The sequence below is a fragment of the Lampris incognitus genome, chromosome 1, assembly GCF_029633865.1.
Source record: "Lampris incognitus isolate fLamInc1 chromosome 1, fLamInc1.hap2, whole genome shotgun sequence".
NCBI lineage: Eukaryota > Metazoa > Chordata > Actinopteri > Lampriformes > Lampridae > Lampris > Lampris incognitus.
In genome coordinates, this window is record NC_079211.1 from 100,638,222 (window position 1) to 100,655,921 (window position 17,700).

The 17,700-nt window shown below is 44.5% G+C and overlaps 1 protein-coding gene across 1 annotated transcript in view; it reads left to right on the plus strand.

Annotated features, from left to right (window-relative positions):
• The window catches only part of gpat2 (glycerol-3-phosphate acyltransferase 2, mitochondrial), a 45,876-nt gene that overhangs the window by 20,853 nt on the left and 7,323 nt on the right, over positions 1-17,700 (plus strand). Inside the window, exons 7-17 of the mRNA XM_056278554.1 lie at positions 462-595; positions 724-823; positions 2,118-2,294; positions 3,120-3,221; positions 3,586-3,668; positions 4,668-4,786; positions 4,903-4,973; positions 10,724-10,884; positions 11,749-11,852; positions 12,642-12,826; positions 13,485-13,562. Of these exons, the coding sequence (XP_056134529.1) occupies positions 462-595; positions 724-823; positions 2,118-2,294; positions 3,120-3,221; positions 3,586-3,668; positions 4,668-4,786; positions 4,903-4,973; positions 10,724-10,884; positions 11,749-11,852; positions 12,642-12,826; positions 13,485-13,562 (1,314 nt within the window). The remainder of the gene's footprint in view (positions 1-461; positions 596-723; positions 824-2,117; positions 2,295-3,119; positions 3,222-3,585; positions 3,669-4,667; positions 4,787-4,902; positions 4,974-10,723; positions 10,885-11,748; positions 11,853-12,641; positions 12,827-13,484; positions 13,563-17,700) is intronic.

Consider the following 17,700-nt stretch of genomic DNA (forward strand, 5'->3'; position numbering starts at 1 on the left):
ATGCCTTGACTAAAATGATGTGTAACACCGACGCTGGACAAACAAAAGTGTTATGTAAGCTTGTGTCAAAGACACCGACATTCATATATATATATATATTTTATTTTTTTTTACCTCCCTGCATTATGTGGTTGTAAAAATTATAGATAGTTTGAATGCTACCTACCTGTATTGGTTTAATATATAAAGGTTTCATGTTTGACATTTCATTCTGCTAACATTAACTGAGACAGGGGAACAGACGAGGGTCAGGGCAAGGTCTTTGATCGATGTTGATTAAACATAAATCTGAGGGATTACTCTGCTGAGCTCTGTGTGTGCTGTCTGTTGGGTGCATGTCTGTCTCTGCTCCCGACTTGCATGCACTCCGGCCCTGCACAGTCTGGCATTGTTTGTCGTGATGAATGACAATGTGGCTACCCATAGCTCACCAGGCCTTTGTCTGTTTGTGTCCTACCCAGGGCTCCCTGCTGATGTATGTGTGTATGCGTCAGAGCATCATGGACTGTGCTCTCCTCTCCCTCGTTCTCTTCTGCCACAAGCTGAGAGTCCCTTACACTCTCTGCTCCTTACAGATTAACAGCTCCTTGCTACGGTACGCACAAACAAAGAAAGCACAGAAAGGCTGTTACGCAATTCCTGTCAAGGTAACAAGATGATGTTCTAGCCAGCGTGTCAGCTGTTCTTCACATCCAAACTGAGAAGGGGCTAATCATTTGATAGGTCAGTCCTGAGAAAAGTGGGCGTGGTCCCGCTGCCGCCTGGCACACCGACTGAACAGGACGCTGAGATGGACGGCCTGTACTCGCCAGTCATGACCTCGGTAAGTCACACGCTGACTGCAATTTGCTATGTGATGTAGCCACACATTCAGTAGTAACACAACCAAGACCTCATACCAACACCACACCATAAACACACCTTTTATTGCTTCCCTTATTATGCTGTTTCCACAGCTAACTCCTAATAAAAAAACAACCTGCCTGTTCCTCCCCTCCCCAGTCCCCAGTCTCAGCCCCTCTTCTCTCAGTTCATTCTCACTTACAAATTACTATCATGCTTGAGTTTTGCTACAGAGATTGCATCCTGGGAGCCAGCTGGAGAGATGAGTCAAAAGAGGGAACGCAGAAGGGAGGAAAGGATGGGGGATGAACCAAATGGGGGATAGCTTGACTGGTGTGTGTGTGTGTGTGTGTGTGTGTGTGTGTGTGTGTGTGTGTGTGTGTGTGTGAGGGTTTTGCTTGATGAAGAAGACTTCTGTGCATTGGATTTCTGATCTCCATCTCGGCGTTCTCGCCACATTTGTTAAATTCATCACAATTTGCGATATTTCCCTCCCTTTTCTGCCTCACCTTATTGTTTTATTTACTTTACTTACACCTTTATTGACTTCATTCTGTGTCCCTTGCACCTGGTTATCATCACCATCCTCCATTTCGTCTGGCAAGGGAAATGGTTTTGTGCATTATATCCATTTGCCAAATAAAGTGTTTCATTTAGAGGAGTTACTGGCTTTATTAAGTTCAATATTGTGCTATACAGCTTGATAAAATAGCTCAACGCGACATAACTCTAAGGGACTCTAGCTGCAGTGGAGCGTAAGCAGGTTGTTTATGACTGAACGAATGAGTAGGACTTTTTTTTTCCCGATGGCCATTTGTATGAGGAAGCATATTGGCTCTGCATGAGAGAGCGTGTTGTTTATTGGCTGTATTTCAATGTTAATAGTTCCTCATTGTTTATTGAGTGTAGGCCTGTTCAGCTGCTGTTCAATAGTAATTGAATTTTCTCTGTAAGGGGGAAACAATACTGGAGGCCATGGAAGTATCTCTGGATGTTGTGAAGTGTCCCCTACAGCCCACCTTTACTTCCACTTTTTATCCTATCCGTCCAACGTATGCTGACTCCTTTGTGTTTTCTGTTCCTCCTGTACCCCGCCCCACGCACAAACACAAACATACCACGCCATTATATGGTCTTTTAGAACTGATGTCTGAAGTCTGTCTGTGGTTTTGTTGTGACCCATTGTTTCCATACATTTCCTCCCTAATCCCACAACTTCTCGTGTCCCTGTCTCCGCCACCTCTCTCCGTGTCCCTGTTCCGCTCTCTTTCCAGCTGGTCGGTGAGCTGCTATGTGAGGGCCAGGCGATAAGTGTCAGCGTGGCGTGCAAGTCTGGCCAAGGTGGGCAGTGGCTGGCACGTGTCAGACAGCTCGTCAAAGAGGGAGCTGTGTCCGATGTCTGCCTGGTCCCCGTGGGCATCGCCTACGACTGTGTCCCTAACAACTTAGAGGTACACCTGCAAATGGAAATACACACATACATGTGTCCACTCGCGCGCGCACATACACAACGCTCTCTCGTACACACATTAGCAGATACAACATATATGTATATGTATATATTTATACACAAACAAGCTCATACAGTCACATGCAGAGTCAAACTCGCCCATAAACACGTGTGCTCACCAAAATAAACACACAACACACACACTCACAAAGATACATGCCAAATCAAACATCCACAGGCACACACGTGGTCACAAAAGCATAGACTCGGAACACCCACCCACCCAGCACACACACACACACACACACACACGCACGCGCGCGCGCGCACACCTGTTAATGGGAGCCATCTGTAACTCTAATATCCTTTGGGGCAAGTGGCCATATTTAGCTTAGAGGCAAAACAGAATGTCTCACGGTTGCCAGTAACATCCAGATAACAGCCAGGGGTTTTCTGTCCGGGCTAGCATTGGATTTTATGAGATGATGCTGATTGCTATTGGTCCCCCGTGTTCCATAGGGGTGCTGGGAAGTGGCTGCCTCATGGGTTAATTGTCACAATAATGTCCTCATCACTTTGGTAGTTTCAATACAGGCACACACACACACACACACACACACACACACACACACACACACTTATCACACACACACTTCTGGACTGGCAGTTAATTTTACTGCCGTCATTGATCCTGCTCATTAGTGATATTGCTCTTGTTATCTCCCTCCTAAAGTCAGGGGCTCATTATGATATAATCGCTACGCCTAACTTACCATTTATTACTCCTGTGTGTGTGTGTGTGTGCATGTGCATGTGTTCCTCACAGGTCAGCTTGAAATCTGCTTTACTGAGCTTGTGGTCTCTTCTTTGTGGGAGATCACGCAGCGGTAGTGTCAGGATCCACCTTGCAGAGCCCTTCTCTCTCAAGGTACACAACCGAGTTTAGCACAGCTTTTAACGATACCAGGCTTATTAGTAGTTCGCTGTTTGTGACTACGAGTTAACTGCCGGGTTGCTAGTTGCACTTGGGTTAAGCCATGTAAATTTTGTTTACAGACGAACTAATACAAACTAACTCTTAAACAAAATATGTCGGCTTTCATGGATAAGGTTAGAACATGTTCATGGTTTCCCTGTGCTTACCTTACCTGGAGCTGCTGGAGCGTCAGCGTTTGACTATTCAGAAACACACTTTTTCACACATGCTGCCTCTTCAAGGGTGCATACACATATAGGTGCATGTGTGCACACATCTGTTTGTTCTCTTGTGTGTTTGTGTTTTGTGTTTGCAGGAGATGTGCGAGACGGGAAGACGCAGAATGGATGGATGGCGCCCTCTACAGGACTTGTTGCTGCCTGCCATACTCAACAACAGGTGTGTGTGTGTGTGTGTGTGTGTGTGTGTGTGTGTGTGTGTGTGTGAGGGCGGGGGGGGGGGGGGGGGAGAGAAATCGTTCCACAATGGGATTTGGGTTGGATTGTGTTTTATCTAACATCTGTGAAATTAAAAAGTTACTTCCCCTTAAACTTTCATAGATAAACTTTCCTCTAAACCTTAAATTTGGTGTAGATATGATGCAAGTTGACTTGGAGTTTTTAGACTCGGTCCAATTAGCACCAGTATTACACAGCCTGCCAGTGAAGGAGATAACAGAAGGAAAGTGTCATCCAAGCCCAATCTGCTTGGCTTCTGCTCCATTCATATGTTTAATTTTTGTGAGAGAGAGACAGAGAGATGGGGGGGGGCAGAGATATGGGGGGGGCAGACAGAGAGCGAGAGAGAGACAGAGAGGGGGAGAGAGTGAGAGAGACAGATAGAAGGGGAGAGAGAGAGGGAAAGAGGGAGACAGAGAGAGGGAAAGAGAGAGGCTAACAAGGAAGCAGAGAAGAAAAGACATGAATGGAAAAGACAATTCATAGGTTAGAAGAGAGAGAGAGATGGTTAGATTGGATTGTTATCAGATGATAGTAATTTGATGGGTTTTTTTTCTAAATCTGCATGATTAACATGCTTTGGTCCTCCCCATTGTGTCCCTGCCACGCAAACTGAATCTGTTGTTTCTGTGACCAAGGAGGGCTTTTTCTTTTGATACCTCTTTTGTTTTTATGCCCATGGATGATGAATGGACAGCAGGGGAAAGGGAAAGTTGTTCTAGTCACAATTAAAAGACTACACACACTTAGTATGTTTATATGGATGCACACAGCTCCAATTTCTGTATTTTTGGTCAAAATTGTTGCGCTCTGTTGCAGGTCAAGAAACAAAGATGTCAAAAAACAATTCCCATCATTTTCTTATTTTCCTCCTTTCTGGCCCTTCTACCTTTCCTCTTCTACCCCCCCCCACCCCCCATTTTTTTTTCTGTCTCTTGAGAAGGGATGCTATACTTGGGCAGCGGAAGATGTCGTGGCTCCTTCCCTGTCATTATGTGCCTGAACTTGTTCAGTCAGAGAGAGACCTCAGCGTTGCCCTCACCCTCCACCTCATCCACTGTAAATCCAAGATTATGTACCTCTACTGAATCAGACATGAATCCTCCAAAGCCTTTGGTCTTATTTTGCTAAAAAATAAGACATTGCATGATGTCTGTGTGTCCCCCTGTTTGTAGCGACAACATCCTGCATGGCTGTGATGTCCACCAGTCTGGTGTCCAGCCTTTTGCTCCACAGACACCGGAAGGTACATGTGCTGTGTTTGTGGTTTGTTTGTGGTGGGTTTGTGGTGTGTGTGTGTGTTTGTGTGTGTGCATGTGTAAACTTGAGTTTTCGCAGGTTGACACCACAGTGTTGAGTTTCCGCTTGTACCGCCATGGAGCCATAAGCCTAAGGGACCCATAAATACCCCAGAAGACCAATAAAATGAATCCGTTTCCTTGGTAGTTTATTAGAATATGGCAGTCATTTCCTGAGTCATACTCAAAAGTCTCTGTCTAATATCCCTGGGAGGTTAATGCAGTACATTTCCTTTATTGCATACTTTGCCATGAAATTCTTCTATCTCTTTCATTCTGTCTCTGCCTTACATGCACGCATGCGCACACACACATATACACACACACACACTCGCATACCTCGTTGTTCCCTATGGAGTCATCTCTTTCTACTGCAGTCTCCTTGACATTATTATTGCTTAGTGTTCCTGATTATAAAACATGTAGTCACAGTCCTCACTTCTCATTAGATGTGTTCCTTTCAAAGCTGTCATTAAATCCCTAATGTAGCCCTCGTAAGTATGATATCAGTTATGACACTGGAGAACATGTTCAAGCTTAAACAGAGTGTCTGTTGTTTTGGTACTTGACCTTAACAGGGGAAGTAATGCACCGCCAGTGGATCTCTCACCGAAACACGTACCTCTCACTACAGCAATCCTAACTGTAATATTCCTCAGTTTGGCACAAATCACGACTTACACTGCACCACTGTGTGCAACTTCTTTTTTTTTTCTTTCTTTTTTTTTTGATGTGGATTTTGAACCTGTTTTGAGGCTTCACAGTGGAAATAAAAAAACACTTTGCTGAACACTTCTTTTATCGGTTGCAGTGTTCAAATGAATTAATGAATTATTAAATATCACCAGTCATGGACCACAGAACGCATTTCAAATTGGTCGGGCCCATCAGCGCCCCCCACTACCTCGCCCTCGCTCCCCAACATTGAACCGACTTGACTTCCGCCATTTTTACTATCATTGCAATGTCACAGCTAACACATCATTAAGACACTAAAGAATACATAAGTCATATAGAATTTAAGAATAAGAGTCAAACTCACCACCGCTCTTTAAATATTGCCGAAGAACTGTCTCCGCCTGCCGTTGTGCTGGATGAAGTCCCTGACAAGCCCCAATTTTCTTGGTATTGCCCTGAAAAAAATCTGTTAATTATCAGCGTTTCATTATTCAGTAAAAGCTAACTAGCTAACCAAAGAATGAAGTGGTGGTTTAATGTTAACTGTATGAAGGGAGCAGTGTTGGATGTGAAAACCGATTCATGTCTCATGACACAATTAGCCAATACATTTTTAGAAAACAGAGTTTACTAGTTCCTGATAGGCTGTGGGTGGCACGGGGCACAGTGGTTAGCGCGGTTGCCTCACAGCAAGAAGGTCCTGGGTTCGAACATTGGGGTTGCCCGATCTTGGGGGGGTCATCCTAGGTTGTCCTCTGTGTGGAGTTTGCATGTTCTCCCCGTCGTGTCTGTGGTGGGTTTCCTCCAGGTGCTCTGGTTTCCTCCCACGGTCCAAAGACATGTAGGTCAGGTGAATCAGCCGTACTAAATTGTCCCTAGGTCGGAATGTGTGTGTGTGTGTGTGTGTCGGCCCTGTGATGGACTGGCGGCCTGTCCAGGGTGTCTCCCTGCCTGCCGCCCAATGACTGCTGGGATGGGCTCCAGCATCCCGCAGCCCGAATTGGAGTAAGCGGTTGGGGTAATGGATGGATGGGTGATAGTGCTGTGTGGGGGCAAACAGGGAAGCAGTGTGTGATATACAGTGCATCCGGAAAGTATTCACACCCCTTCCCTTTCCCTACATTTTGTTATGTTACGGCCTTATTCCAAAATGGATTAAATTCCTTTTTTTCTCATCAATCTACATACAATACCCCATAATGAGAAAGCGAAGAAGGTTTTGTAGAAATTTTTGCAAATTTATTAAAAATAAAAAATTGAAATATTGCATGTACATAAGTATTCACACCCTTTACTCAGTACTTGGTTGAGGCATCCTTGGCAGCGATTACAGCCTCAAGTCTTCTTGGGTATGAAGCTACAAGCTTGGCACACCTATATTTGGGGTATTTCTCCCATTCTTCTCTGTAGATCCTCTCAAGCTCTGTAAGGTTAGATGGGGAGCGTCGCTGCACAGCTATTTTCAGGTCTTTCCAGAGATGTTCAATGGGGTTCAAGTCTGGGCTCTGGCTGGGCCACTCAAGGACTTCACAGACTTGTCCCGAAGCCACTCCTTCGTTGTCTTGGCTGTGTGCTTAGGGTCATTGTCGTGTTGAAAGGTAAGCATTCGCCCCAGTCTGAGGTCCTGAGCGCTCTGGAGCAGGTTTTCATCAAGGATCTCTCTGTACTTTGCTCCATTCATCTTTCCCTCGATCCTGACTAGTCTCCCAGTTCCTGCCGCTGAAAAACATCCCCACAGCATGATGCTGCCACCACCATGCTTCACTGTAGGGATGGTATTAGCAAGGTGATGAGAGGTGCCTGGTTTCCTCCAGACGTGACGTTTGGCATTCAGGCCAAAAAGTTCAATCTTGGTTTCATCAGACCAGAGAATCTTGTTTCTCATGGTCTGAGAGTCCTTTAGGTGCTTTCTGGCAAACTCCAAGCGGGCTGTCATGTGCCTTTTACTGAGCAGAGGCTTCTGTCTGGCCACTCTACCATAAAGGCCTGATTGGTGGAGTGCTGCAGAGATGGTTGTCCTTCTGGAAGATTCTCCCATCTCCACAGAGGAACGCTGGAGCTCTGTCAGAGTGACCATCGGGTTCTTGATCACCTCCCTGACCAAGGCCCTTCTCCCCTGATTGATCAGTTTGGCTGGGCGGCCAACTCTAGGAAGAGGGCTGGTGGATCCAAACTTCTTCCATTTACGAATGATGGAGACCACTGTGCTCTTTGGGACCTTCAAAGCTGTAGAACTATTTTTTGTACCCTTCCCCAGATCTGTGCCTCGATACAATCCTGTCTTGGAGGTCCACAGACAATTCCTTTGAGTTCATGTCTTGGTTTCTGCTCCGACATGCACTGTCAACAGTGGGACCTTATATACACTGCTCAAAAAAATAAAGGGAACACCTAAAAACACAATATAGACCTCGATGAATGAAATATTTCAGCTGAAAATCTTTATTTATTAGACAGAGGAATGTGTTTAGAGCAAAATAACCTAAGAATGATCAATGGAAATCAAAATCATTAGCTCATTAAGGTCTGGATTCAGAATCATACTCAAAATCAAAGTGGAAAATGAGAACATAGGCTGATCCAACTTCTGTGGAAATTCTTCAAGACGATTCAAAATGAGGCTCAGTAGTGTGTGTGGCCTCAACGTGCCTGTATGCACTCCCTACAACGTCTGGGCATGCTCCTGATGAGACGACGGATGGTCTCCTGAGGGATCTCCTCCCAGACCTGGATCAGGGCATCGGTCAACTCCTGGACAGTCTGCGGTGCGACATCGCATTGGCGGATGGTACGAGACATGATGTCCCAGAGGTGCTCGATTGGATTCAGGTCTGGGGAACGTGCAGGCCAGTCCGTAGCATCAATGCCCTCGACATACAGGAACTGCTGACACACTCTGGCCACATGAGGACGAGCAATGTCATGCATGAGCAGGAACCCAGGACCCACTGCACCAGCATATGGTCTGACAATGGGTCTGAGGATCTCATCCCGGTACCTAATGGCAGTCATGGTACCTCTGGCTAGCACGTAGAGGTCTGTGCGGCCCTCCAAGGATATGCCTCCCCAGACCATCACTGACCCACCGCCAAACCGGTCATGCTGGAGGATGTTGCAGGCAGCAGAACGTTCTCCACAGCGTCTCCAGACTCTCTCACGTCTGTCACATGTGTTCAGTGTGAACCTGCTCTCATCTGTGAAGAGCACAGGGCGCCAATGGCGAATCTGCCAACCAAGATGTTCTCTGGCAAAGGTCAATCGGGCTGCATGGTGTTGGGCTTTGAGCACAGGCCCCAATTGTGGACGTCGGGCCCTCATACCATCCTCATGCATTCTGTTTCTCACTGTTTTAGCAGAAACCTGCATATTAGTGGCCTGTTGAAGGTCGTTTTGCAGGGCTCCGGCAGTGCTCCTCCTGTTCCTCCTTGCACAAAGGACCAGATAGCGGTCCTGCTGCAGGGTTGTTGTCCTCCTGCGGCCCCCTCCATGTCTCCTGGTGTACTGGCCTGTCTCCTGGTACCTCCTCCATGCTCTGGACACTGTGCTGGGAGACACATCAAATCTTCTTGCCACAGCACACATTGATGTGCCATCCTGGATGAGCTGCACTACCTGAGCAACTTCTGTAGGTTGCAGATACCGCCTCATGCCACCTTTAGTGGTGAGGGCACTAGCAAAATGAAAAACTAACCAAAGATCGGCCAGAAAAGATGAGGACAGGCAAATGGTCTGTGGCCACCACCTGCATATCCATTCCTTTTATAGGGGTTGTCTTGCAAATTGTCTAATTTCCCCCTGGTGGAAATTAGACAATTTACCAACAGGTGAAATTGATTCACAAATCAGTGTTGCTTCCTAACTGGACAGGTTGATATCTCAAAAGTGTGATTGACTTGGAGCTACATTGCATTGCTTATGTGTTCCCTTTATTTTTTTGAGCAGTGTAGATAGGTGTGTGCCTTTCCAAATAATGTCCAATCAATTGAATTTACTACGGGTGGACTCCAATCAAGATGTAGAAACATCTCAAGGATGATCAGTGGAAACAGGATGAACCTGAGCTCAATTTTGAGTGTCATAGCAAAGGGTGTGAATACTTATGTACATGCAATATTTCAGTTTTTTATTTTTAATAAATTTGCAAAAATTTCTACAAAACCTTTTTCACTTTGTCATTATGAGGTATTGTGTGTAGATTGATGAGAAAAAAAAGGAATTTAATCCATTTTGGAATAAGGCTGTAACATAACAAAATGGGGGGAAAGTGAAGGGGTGTGAATACTTTCCGTATGCACTGTATGTGGCTACTGATGGATTCGAATGTTTTTACATGTTTGATGTTCAAAAGTAGGTAGGGTCCGGCCCTACCGGTTCCACAGTCCATGTCACCATTCACCACTTGTCTGTCGTTTACAGTATTGTGTGTTCTTCCATGGTATAAATGTTAAAAGCAGGGTTCTTTGTGAATTTTTAGGCAGTTTAATGTTTGCTCATTTTTAGCATTGGAGCGATCACAGTGTGACAGGCAACAGTTTTGGTTAGCTAATCTTCAAGAACTGCTTTCTGTGGCATAAAGTTATTTTATTGATATTAATACATTTACATCCCTTATTTCATTGAATTTGTGTGTTACTGTCATTTTATAATCCATAAACCACTCACGGCCATACTGTACATTGATTTTGGACCAGCTAAGAGGGTTTGAGGCATTTTGCTTACCGTCATATCACCTAACGCCTCATTCACCACTGTACTGCTGGTATAAAGCCATCGTGAAGAACATCCTCTCTTGTGGCTTATTGCTCATATATCCGTCAAGATGATTATTTTTCAGCTGTCACGTCATTCTTAGATGGGTCTCAAGAGTTCCATTTTGTAGTCATAGCATATTATTGAAAAAAAACATCCCACAATGACATCTACTTAAATGTCATGTAAATTGTCTTTCCTTTATTAATACCCCACATAATGTTTTTGAAAAGAACTTATCATTCCATATTCTCTGTCTCCTCCCCCTCAGGGTGTGTGCGTATCTGCCTTGTGCCGCGATGTGTCATGGCTGATAGAAGAAGTCTTGTTCAGAAACAAAGACGTGGGCTTTGGGGGCAGTTTGGTGGAGTTGGTCCACCACTCTCTCACTCTGCTCACCCCTCATCTTACAATTGTAGCTGTGCCTTCCAGGTTAGTTTGCTTTCTGTGAATACATAGAGGGGCAGAAAAACCACTATTACTACTACTTTCGGCTGCTCCCGTTAGGGGTCGCCACAGCAGATCATCTGTTTCCATCTCTTCCTGTCTTCTGCATCTTCCTCTGTCACACCAGCCACCTGCATGTCCTCTCCCACCACATCCATCTTTTCTCTTGCCCTTTTCCTCTTCCCTGGCAGCTCCATATTCAGTATCCTTCTCCCAATATACCCAGCATCTCTCCTCCACATGTCCAAACCATCTCAATCTCGCCTCTCTTGTTTTGTCTCCAAACTGTCCAAACTGAGCTGTCCCTCTAATATACATTATATAATATAATATACTTATATAATATAATATATGTTATAGTATATGTTCCTAATCCTGTCGTTCTTCATCACTCAATATGAAAATCTTAGCATCTTCATCTCTGTCACCTCCAGCCCCATCTCCTGTCTTTTCGTCGAGGGGCAGAGGGACAGAAAAAGAGAGGGGCAGAAAAAATATGATATTATTGTTTTCAGTTGTGTTTTTGAAGGGCACTGTCTTCCTGTGTACACTGTACTATGTAAAGATTGTAAAGTAGATGTGTTATCACAGTATTTTTTTTGTCTCTTGTGCTGTTGAGTCTGAATTGTTGCACTCATTGGGGAGTCTGCTTCCTGGGGCACAGTTCAGTTTTCCTATTGGGATTCAAATGTTTATTTTTGATACATGTTACCATACTTATAGGTGGATGCGCATACAGCAGAACCTGTAAAACGGTTTACTTGTTAGTCCAAAAGCCCAGTTTGTCTACTTAACTGAAATATTTCTTTTGCTATTACTGTACTACCATCTCTCTTATCTGCCTCCTAGGAGAGACCCGTTGATAGTTATTCGTCCTACCATCCCTGCTATCCGCAGCCTCTCTAACCACGCTCAGATTGTCACCCACACATTCATATTAGAGGCTGTTGGCGGTGAGTGACTTTGCATTTATGTTGATGTGTGTGCATTTGTTTGTGGCAGGCTAGCTTTTCCGCCACCATTCAGTCCTAAATGTCACACCCAGACTGTATCCACAGGGCTCCTTCTTTTTAACTTGCACCGCCACACTGATTTGTGTGTGTGTGTGTGTATGTGTGTGTGTAAAGCCCTGGCCCCAGCTCTGTTACTGTCAATAGGCAGCTATTGAACATCTGTCTGTGATATTTAGCCTTCACATCTTGGCACCCAGAGCATTCATTCATCCATTCAAATCCTTTAATTCGGGGGGGGGGGGCAATCTTATCCAGAAAGGGCCGGTGTGGGTGCAGGTTTTTGTTCCAACCAAGCAGTTACACACCTGATCCCACTAATCAACCAGTAGAGTCTTTGCTGAGGAACTTGATTAGGAGACACGTGTGTAACTGCTTGGTTGGAACAAAGACCTGCACCCACACCGGCCCTTTCTGGATAAGATTGCCCACCCCTGCTTTAATTCATGCATCTGCATGAAACGCCGTGCCGATAACAAAAAAAACCCAAAAAAAATCCAAAAACAACAAAAAAGGAGCTGGCACTGGAAAGACAATTCACCCAGTGGACATACGGCTTTCATTTCCCTTCACCTGACTGGAAGATATCTCTTTTCTTAGTGTCACTGGCCTGTCTCCATTTGTACCGGTTGGCTTGACGCATAGATGGACGTCACCATCCCTTATCAAATACCCGCATAAGCTCATGTATTATCCAGAGAAATCATGGAAGCAATGTGCCTGTGTTCTCAGCATGTGCCGTGTCCGCCATGCTGAGCGAAGTGGCCGGCAGAGGCGTCAGCGGCAGGGTGAGGAGGGATGGGGTGGAGGGCGACGAGGTCAAAGGCAGCTTGGAGTTTGATGTGGTGCTCTGCCAGGAGGAACTTACAGAGAAGGCCCTGCAGCTCTGCCATCTTCTGCCTCCGGGTTTCAAGCCAGTGAGTTTTGAATTCACATCACACACACCCGCACGCGCCCACATACACACATACACGTGTGCCCATCGAGCGTGTCTCATTCAATGGATGTTTAATGGAGCCAAACAGCCATTCATCCTGCCCCACCGCCTCTGTCTCAGCCAGAAAAGGGATTTGAATTGTGAGCATTTGTGTGTGTGTGTGTGTGCGTGCTTGTGTGTGTGTGTGTGCATGTGCGTGCATGCGTGTGTTTGCACGCGCATGCATGCAATGGGTGTTTGTGTCAGTCTGTGTATGTGTATGTGTGTTGACTGATTTGACGGGCTCTTAATCTAATCCATAAATGCTATCCCTTTTTCTCTCTCCATGCTCACCGCTCACTCCATCACTTGCTCCTTCCTGCATCGCTGCCTTGCAGCTGTGTGTCTCAACCACTCCTCACCAAATAACAACGTTCTTTACTCTCATTCCCCTGTCAGCTGTCTCTTCTCCCTTTCTGATCTTAACAACATCTCCTCTGCACACTTTATGCTGTCAGCTGTCCCCACTCTGCAGCTCTTAGATATGTCATGTGCTGAAGCTGTTTGGCTCCTGAACCTTTCTTCCTGTTGCAGTAAAGAGAAGGAGAATGGTACAGTAGCATTAAGTTCACTTACTCATTCTTTCCTCTCTCTCCCAGCCGTGTCAGTCTTCTCAGGATTTTGCTGTGGATGCATTTGACAGTCTAGTACGCTGTGGTGTCCTGATCATGGAAGAGGTAAAACAAAGTCACGCACATAATCAAAAATCAGGAGTTCTATATGCATATTCTTCATCCCCCAAACATAGCTTACACCAGGCCCGGCGACTTCCGGTATGAAGCGTGCTGAGTAGACGCATGTACAGCTTGCTCCCGCTATCATATTTTTATTTATCTTTTAAACCTCATCATTTTCAATACAAACTGTGTGCAACAGGTTTATGAGTCGGTACTAATGATAAGGACTACACAACCATGTCCAAAGTAGGGGGGAAGCAGTTGGAAAAACACAAGGGATCCTCGTCTGCTAGCATAGTTGCTAGCATGGCTGCTGGCATAACTATGGCTGAGATTAGCTTGCTACTGGAAGAACATAGAGTGGGTATCGCAGCTGATTTCAAATCATCTATGGAGTATCTGGCATCCAAACTGGACAGCTTGCATTCCATTGTTGCAGATCATGGGTAGCATATCGGCTCTTTGGAAGATAATGCTAATGGGGTTGACCAACGTCTCCAACAACTTGGGAACTTATGCTCCACTTTGCAAGGAGAGAACGAATCACTCAAAAGCTAAATTAGCAGACCTGGAGCGACGCAGTAGATGCCAAAACATCCTGATTGTAGGTCTACCTGAATTGATAGAAGGTTCTCGGCCATCAGTTTTTCTCCCAATTTCTCGTTGACATCTTCGGTACGGAAATCCTCGCTACACCCCCTGCGTTAGATCAGGCACACTGGAGGCTTGCACCTAAACCTGCTTCAGGAGAGAGGCCACGACCTGTCATTCTATCCTTCCAGCACTTCCAAGTTAAAGACCTGGGGCCTCATGTGTCAAACGTTACTATAGCCAAATTTGTGCGTACACACCCATGAGATTTTTTAGCTCTGAAGTTGGTCTCAGAGACCAATGTAGAACCTGGGTAACCCCTGAATTTAGACACCGGTTGGCTAACACTGATGTCTTTGCAGGCCTGGGTGATTGCTCATTGCAAGAGGTAGACAGTAGATGTTAGGCGGAAGGAATTACAAATAACCATCATGCTTTGCTGCTGACTGTCAGACAATCTTGAGGGCTAAAAAATTCCATGGGTGTGTACGCACAAATTTTCCCATTGTAACGATTGATACATAAGGCCTTTGGTGATCCATGAGGCTCGCAGACGAGGTGCTCTGACCTACAACAGCCATAAGATCTGCTTTTATGATGACTAGAGCCCGGACGTGTTAAAGTAGCGTGCTGAGTACAAAAGCTCCATGACTGAGCTGTATAAGCGTTGATATAAGCCGGCTCTTCTCTACCCAGCCAAGCTGCGCATTACCCTACCAAGCTGCGCATTACCCTACCTAACGGGAAGAAGACATGGCTCCTGTCCGCCTCAGAGACTGCAAAGTTTATTGAAGGTTTAAACACAACTCCCTAAGCAAGTGAGCTGACATACGTTCCTGTTGTTATTATTATTGTGCCGTTTATGGCTGACTTTTTTTTTCTTCTTAGTTTCTTCTTCTTCTAACAATTACCAAATAGCTAACTAACTGCATTCAGAACAAGTTGTGCGTTTGTCTTAATCAGTATTCCTTTTAATGATTTAGTCATGTATTTGTCTTTATCAGACTATTACGGAACTCTTTTTCGAAATAGGCTACGAGAGCAGTGGACTTTAAACTATTATTTTGACGGGAGTTGAAAGACAACTGTTACTGCTTCACATAGACCTAACAGTCATCTCCCTTCCAAGTTTGTCTTCGCTTTGGTAATTGTATATTCTTTTTTTAAAACACATTATTTGCCTGACTAACTGGAAGCAGAGGGGAAGAACACGACATGTAATTACATATTTCTGCACTGTTCCGACGCAATACCGTCTTTAAGCCTTCCTTAAGCTATATATTCAACATGTTATTATAATAGCAAGGTTTCAACACTTAAAGATCCTGCATATGCCTGTTGCAAATGCTTTAATGGCTCACTAGAGGTATTTAAAAAGGTTCAACTCTTGTTTTAAAAAAAAAGTTGATCAACATAAGATGGGAGTAAAGGGATAGAATTGAGGAAGTATTAAGATAAGCTGATCAATGTATCAGAGTGTTGTTTGTTGCTGTTCTTCTCTGCAGCAACTGGGTTGGGGTTGGGGTTAATGGGAGGGGTTGGGTGGAGGGAGGATTGTATGTTTAATGTTTTGTTAGTTAGGTTTTCTGTTATGTGTATTTTTATTCATGGTTTCTTTGCTCTTACTTGTGTGCTACTTCTTTAATGCAGCGGGCTTATCCTAGTCAGGTGCTATACCTTTAGTCTCAATCCTGCTAAACTACAGGTGGTGGTGTGAGTCATGGGGATGGACGCATGAAGGAAAGACACTTGGCTTAACCTCCAAAGTATCACTTAATGTTAAGCTCTAACACCTTGTCACCACCAAGTGGCGCTTTAAGATGTATTAGCTGGAATGTCAAAGGGCTGAATTCGCCTGTGAAACATATCAAAGCATCAACCATTTAAATCATTTAAACGCCAAAATTGCCTTTATACAGGAAACCCATCTCAAGCCTTCAGATCACCAAAACTCAACAGAGGGTGGGTAGGCCAGCTTTACCATTCTTTTTCAAGTAAGGCCCGTGGGGCTGCAATTCTTATTCACAAATCCATGTCTAAGGTTATATCAGACCCCAACGGGCACTTTATTATAATTACAGGGAAAATCTGTGGTAAAAATATGACTTTGGCGAATGTGTATGGTCCAAACTGGGACAGTGAGGACTTCTTCAAAAACTTCTTCTCTCTCTTCCTGACTTAAATTCCTGTCAGCTCATCCTCAGGGGAGACTTTAACTGCTGCCTCGATCCTTCACTTGACCGCTCATCTAACAAGCCCTTTGCCCTATCTAAATCATCTAAAGTCATTCAGCTGTTTATGGAGCGATATGCAATCTCAGATGTTTGGTGCTTTCTTAATCCTAGCACCAAGCAGTTCTCTTTCTTCTCTCCCGTCCACGGTACTTTCTCCCGAATAGATTTTTTTCTCATTGACAACAAATTACTCTCCTCTGTTAGTTCATGCTCTTACAGCCCTATAGTAATATCAGACTATGCAACGGTCATAGTTGACATCCCCCTTCCTGGCAGATCCTTGTTGCGATCCCCTTGGCGCTTTAATTCATTTCTACTTGCTGATCCCGACTTTATCAATATTATTAGCAATAGCATTGACACATTCATCTCAACTAATGTTAGTCCATCCATATCTTCTGCAACAGTTTGGGAGACATGCAAAGCCTACCTGCAAGGAGAAATCATATCATATGCTGCTTACCAGCGAAAGATTACCTCTGAAAAGAGGATTAGTCTGTCTGATAGTCTGTCTATCAGAGTGCAGACTAGACTCTGATCTTTTTAAAGAATTACTAATGAAAAAAGCTGAATTTGACATCTTGGCCTCTAATAAGGCAACAGAATCACTACTAAAAACATGCCATAATTATTATGAATTTGGAGATAAACCAAGTAGACTACTTGCTCATCAAATTCAGCAATCATCTTCATCAGTGCATATTACCCAAATTAATACTGCGGGTGGAATAACTATTAATCCTCAAACCATCAACAATCAATTCAGGGACTTTTATGCTTCATTACATACATCCGAGAGCACATCTGATAAGACCCAATATGAAAACTTTTTTAGGTCTTTAGACATCGCTTCCATAGATCCTGAAATATCTGCTGGGTTGGATGAACCTTTCACAGTTGGTGAACTCAAAAGTGCTCTAATGCTGATGCAGAATGGGAAATGCCCAGGCCCCGATGGCTTCCCTGCCAAATTTTTTAAGGCATTTTCTGATAATTATCCCCATTGATGCTAAATATGTTTAATGACTCATTAGAATCTGGCATATTCCCCCCTACGTTATGTCAAGCTGTTATCTCTCTTATACTAAAAAAGGGTAAAGATACCCTTCTTTGCAGTAATTACTACCCCATCACTTTGCTTTGTACGGCTGTTAAGCTTTTAGCTAAGATGCTGGCAATACGTCTAGAGTCTATCCTGAAGACTATTATTTCCACCGACCAAACGGGGTTTGTTAAGGACAGACACTCTTTTCATAATGTCAGACGGCTATTTGATATATTGTACATACTCACCTTCATCCTCAGATTCCCTG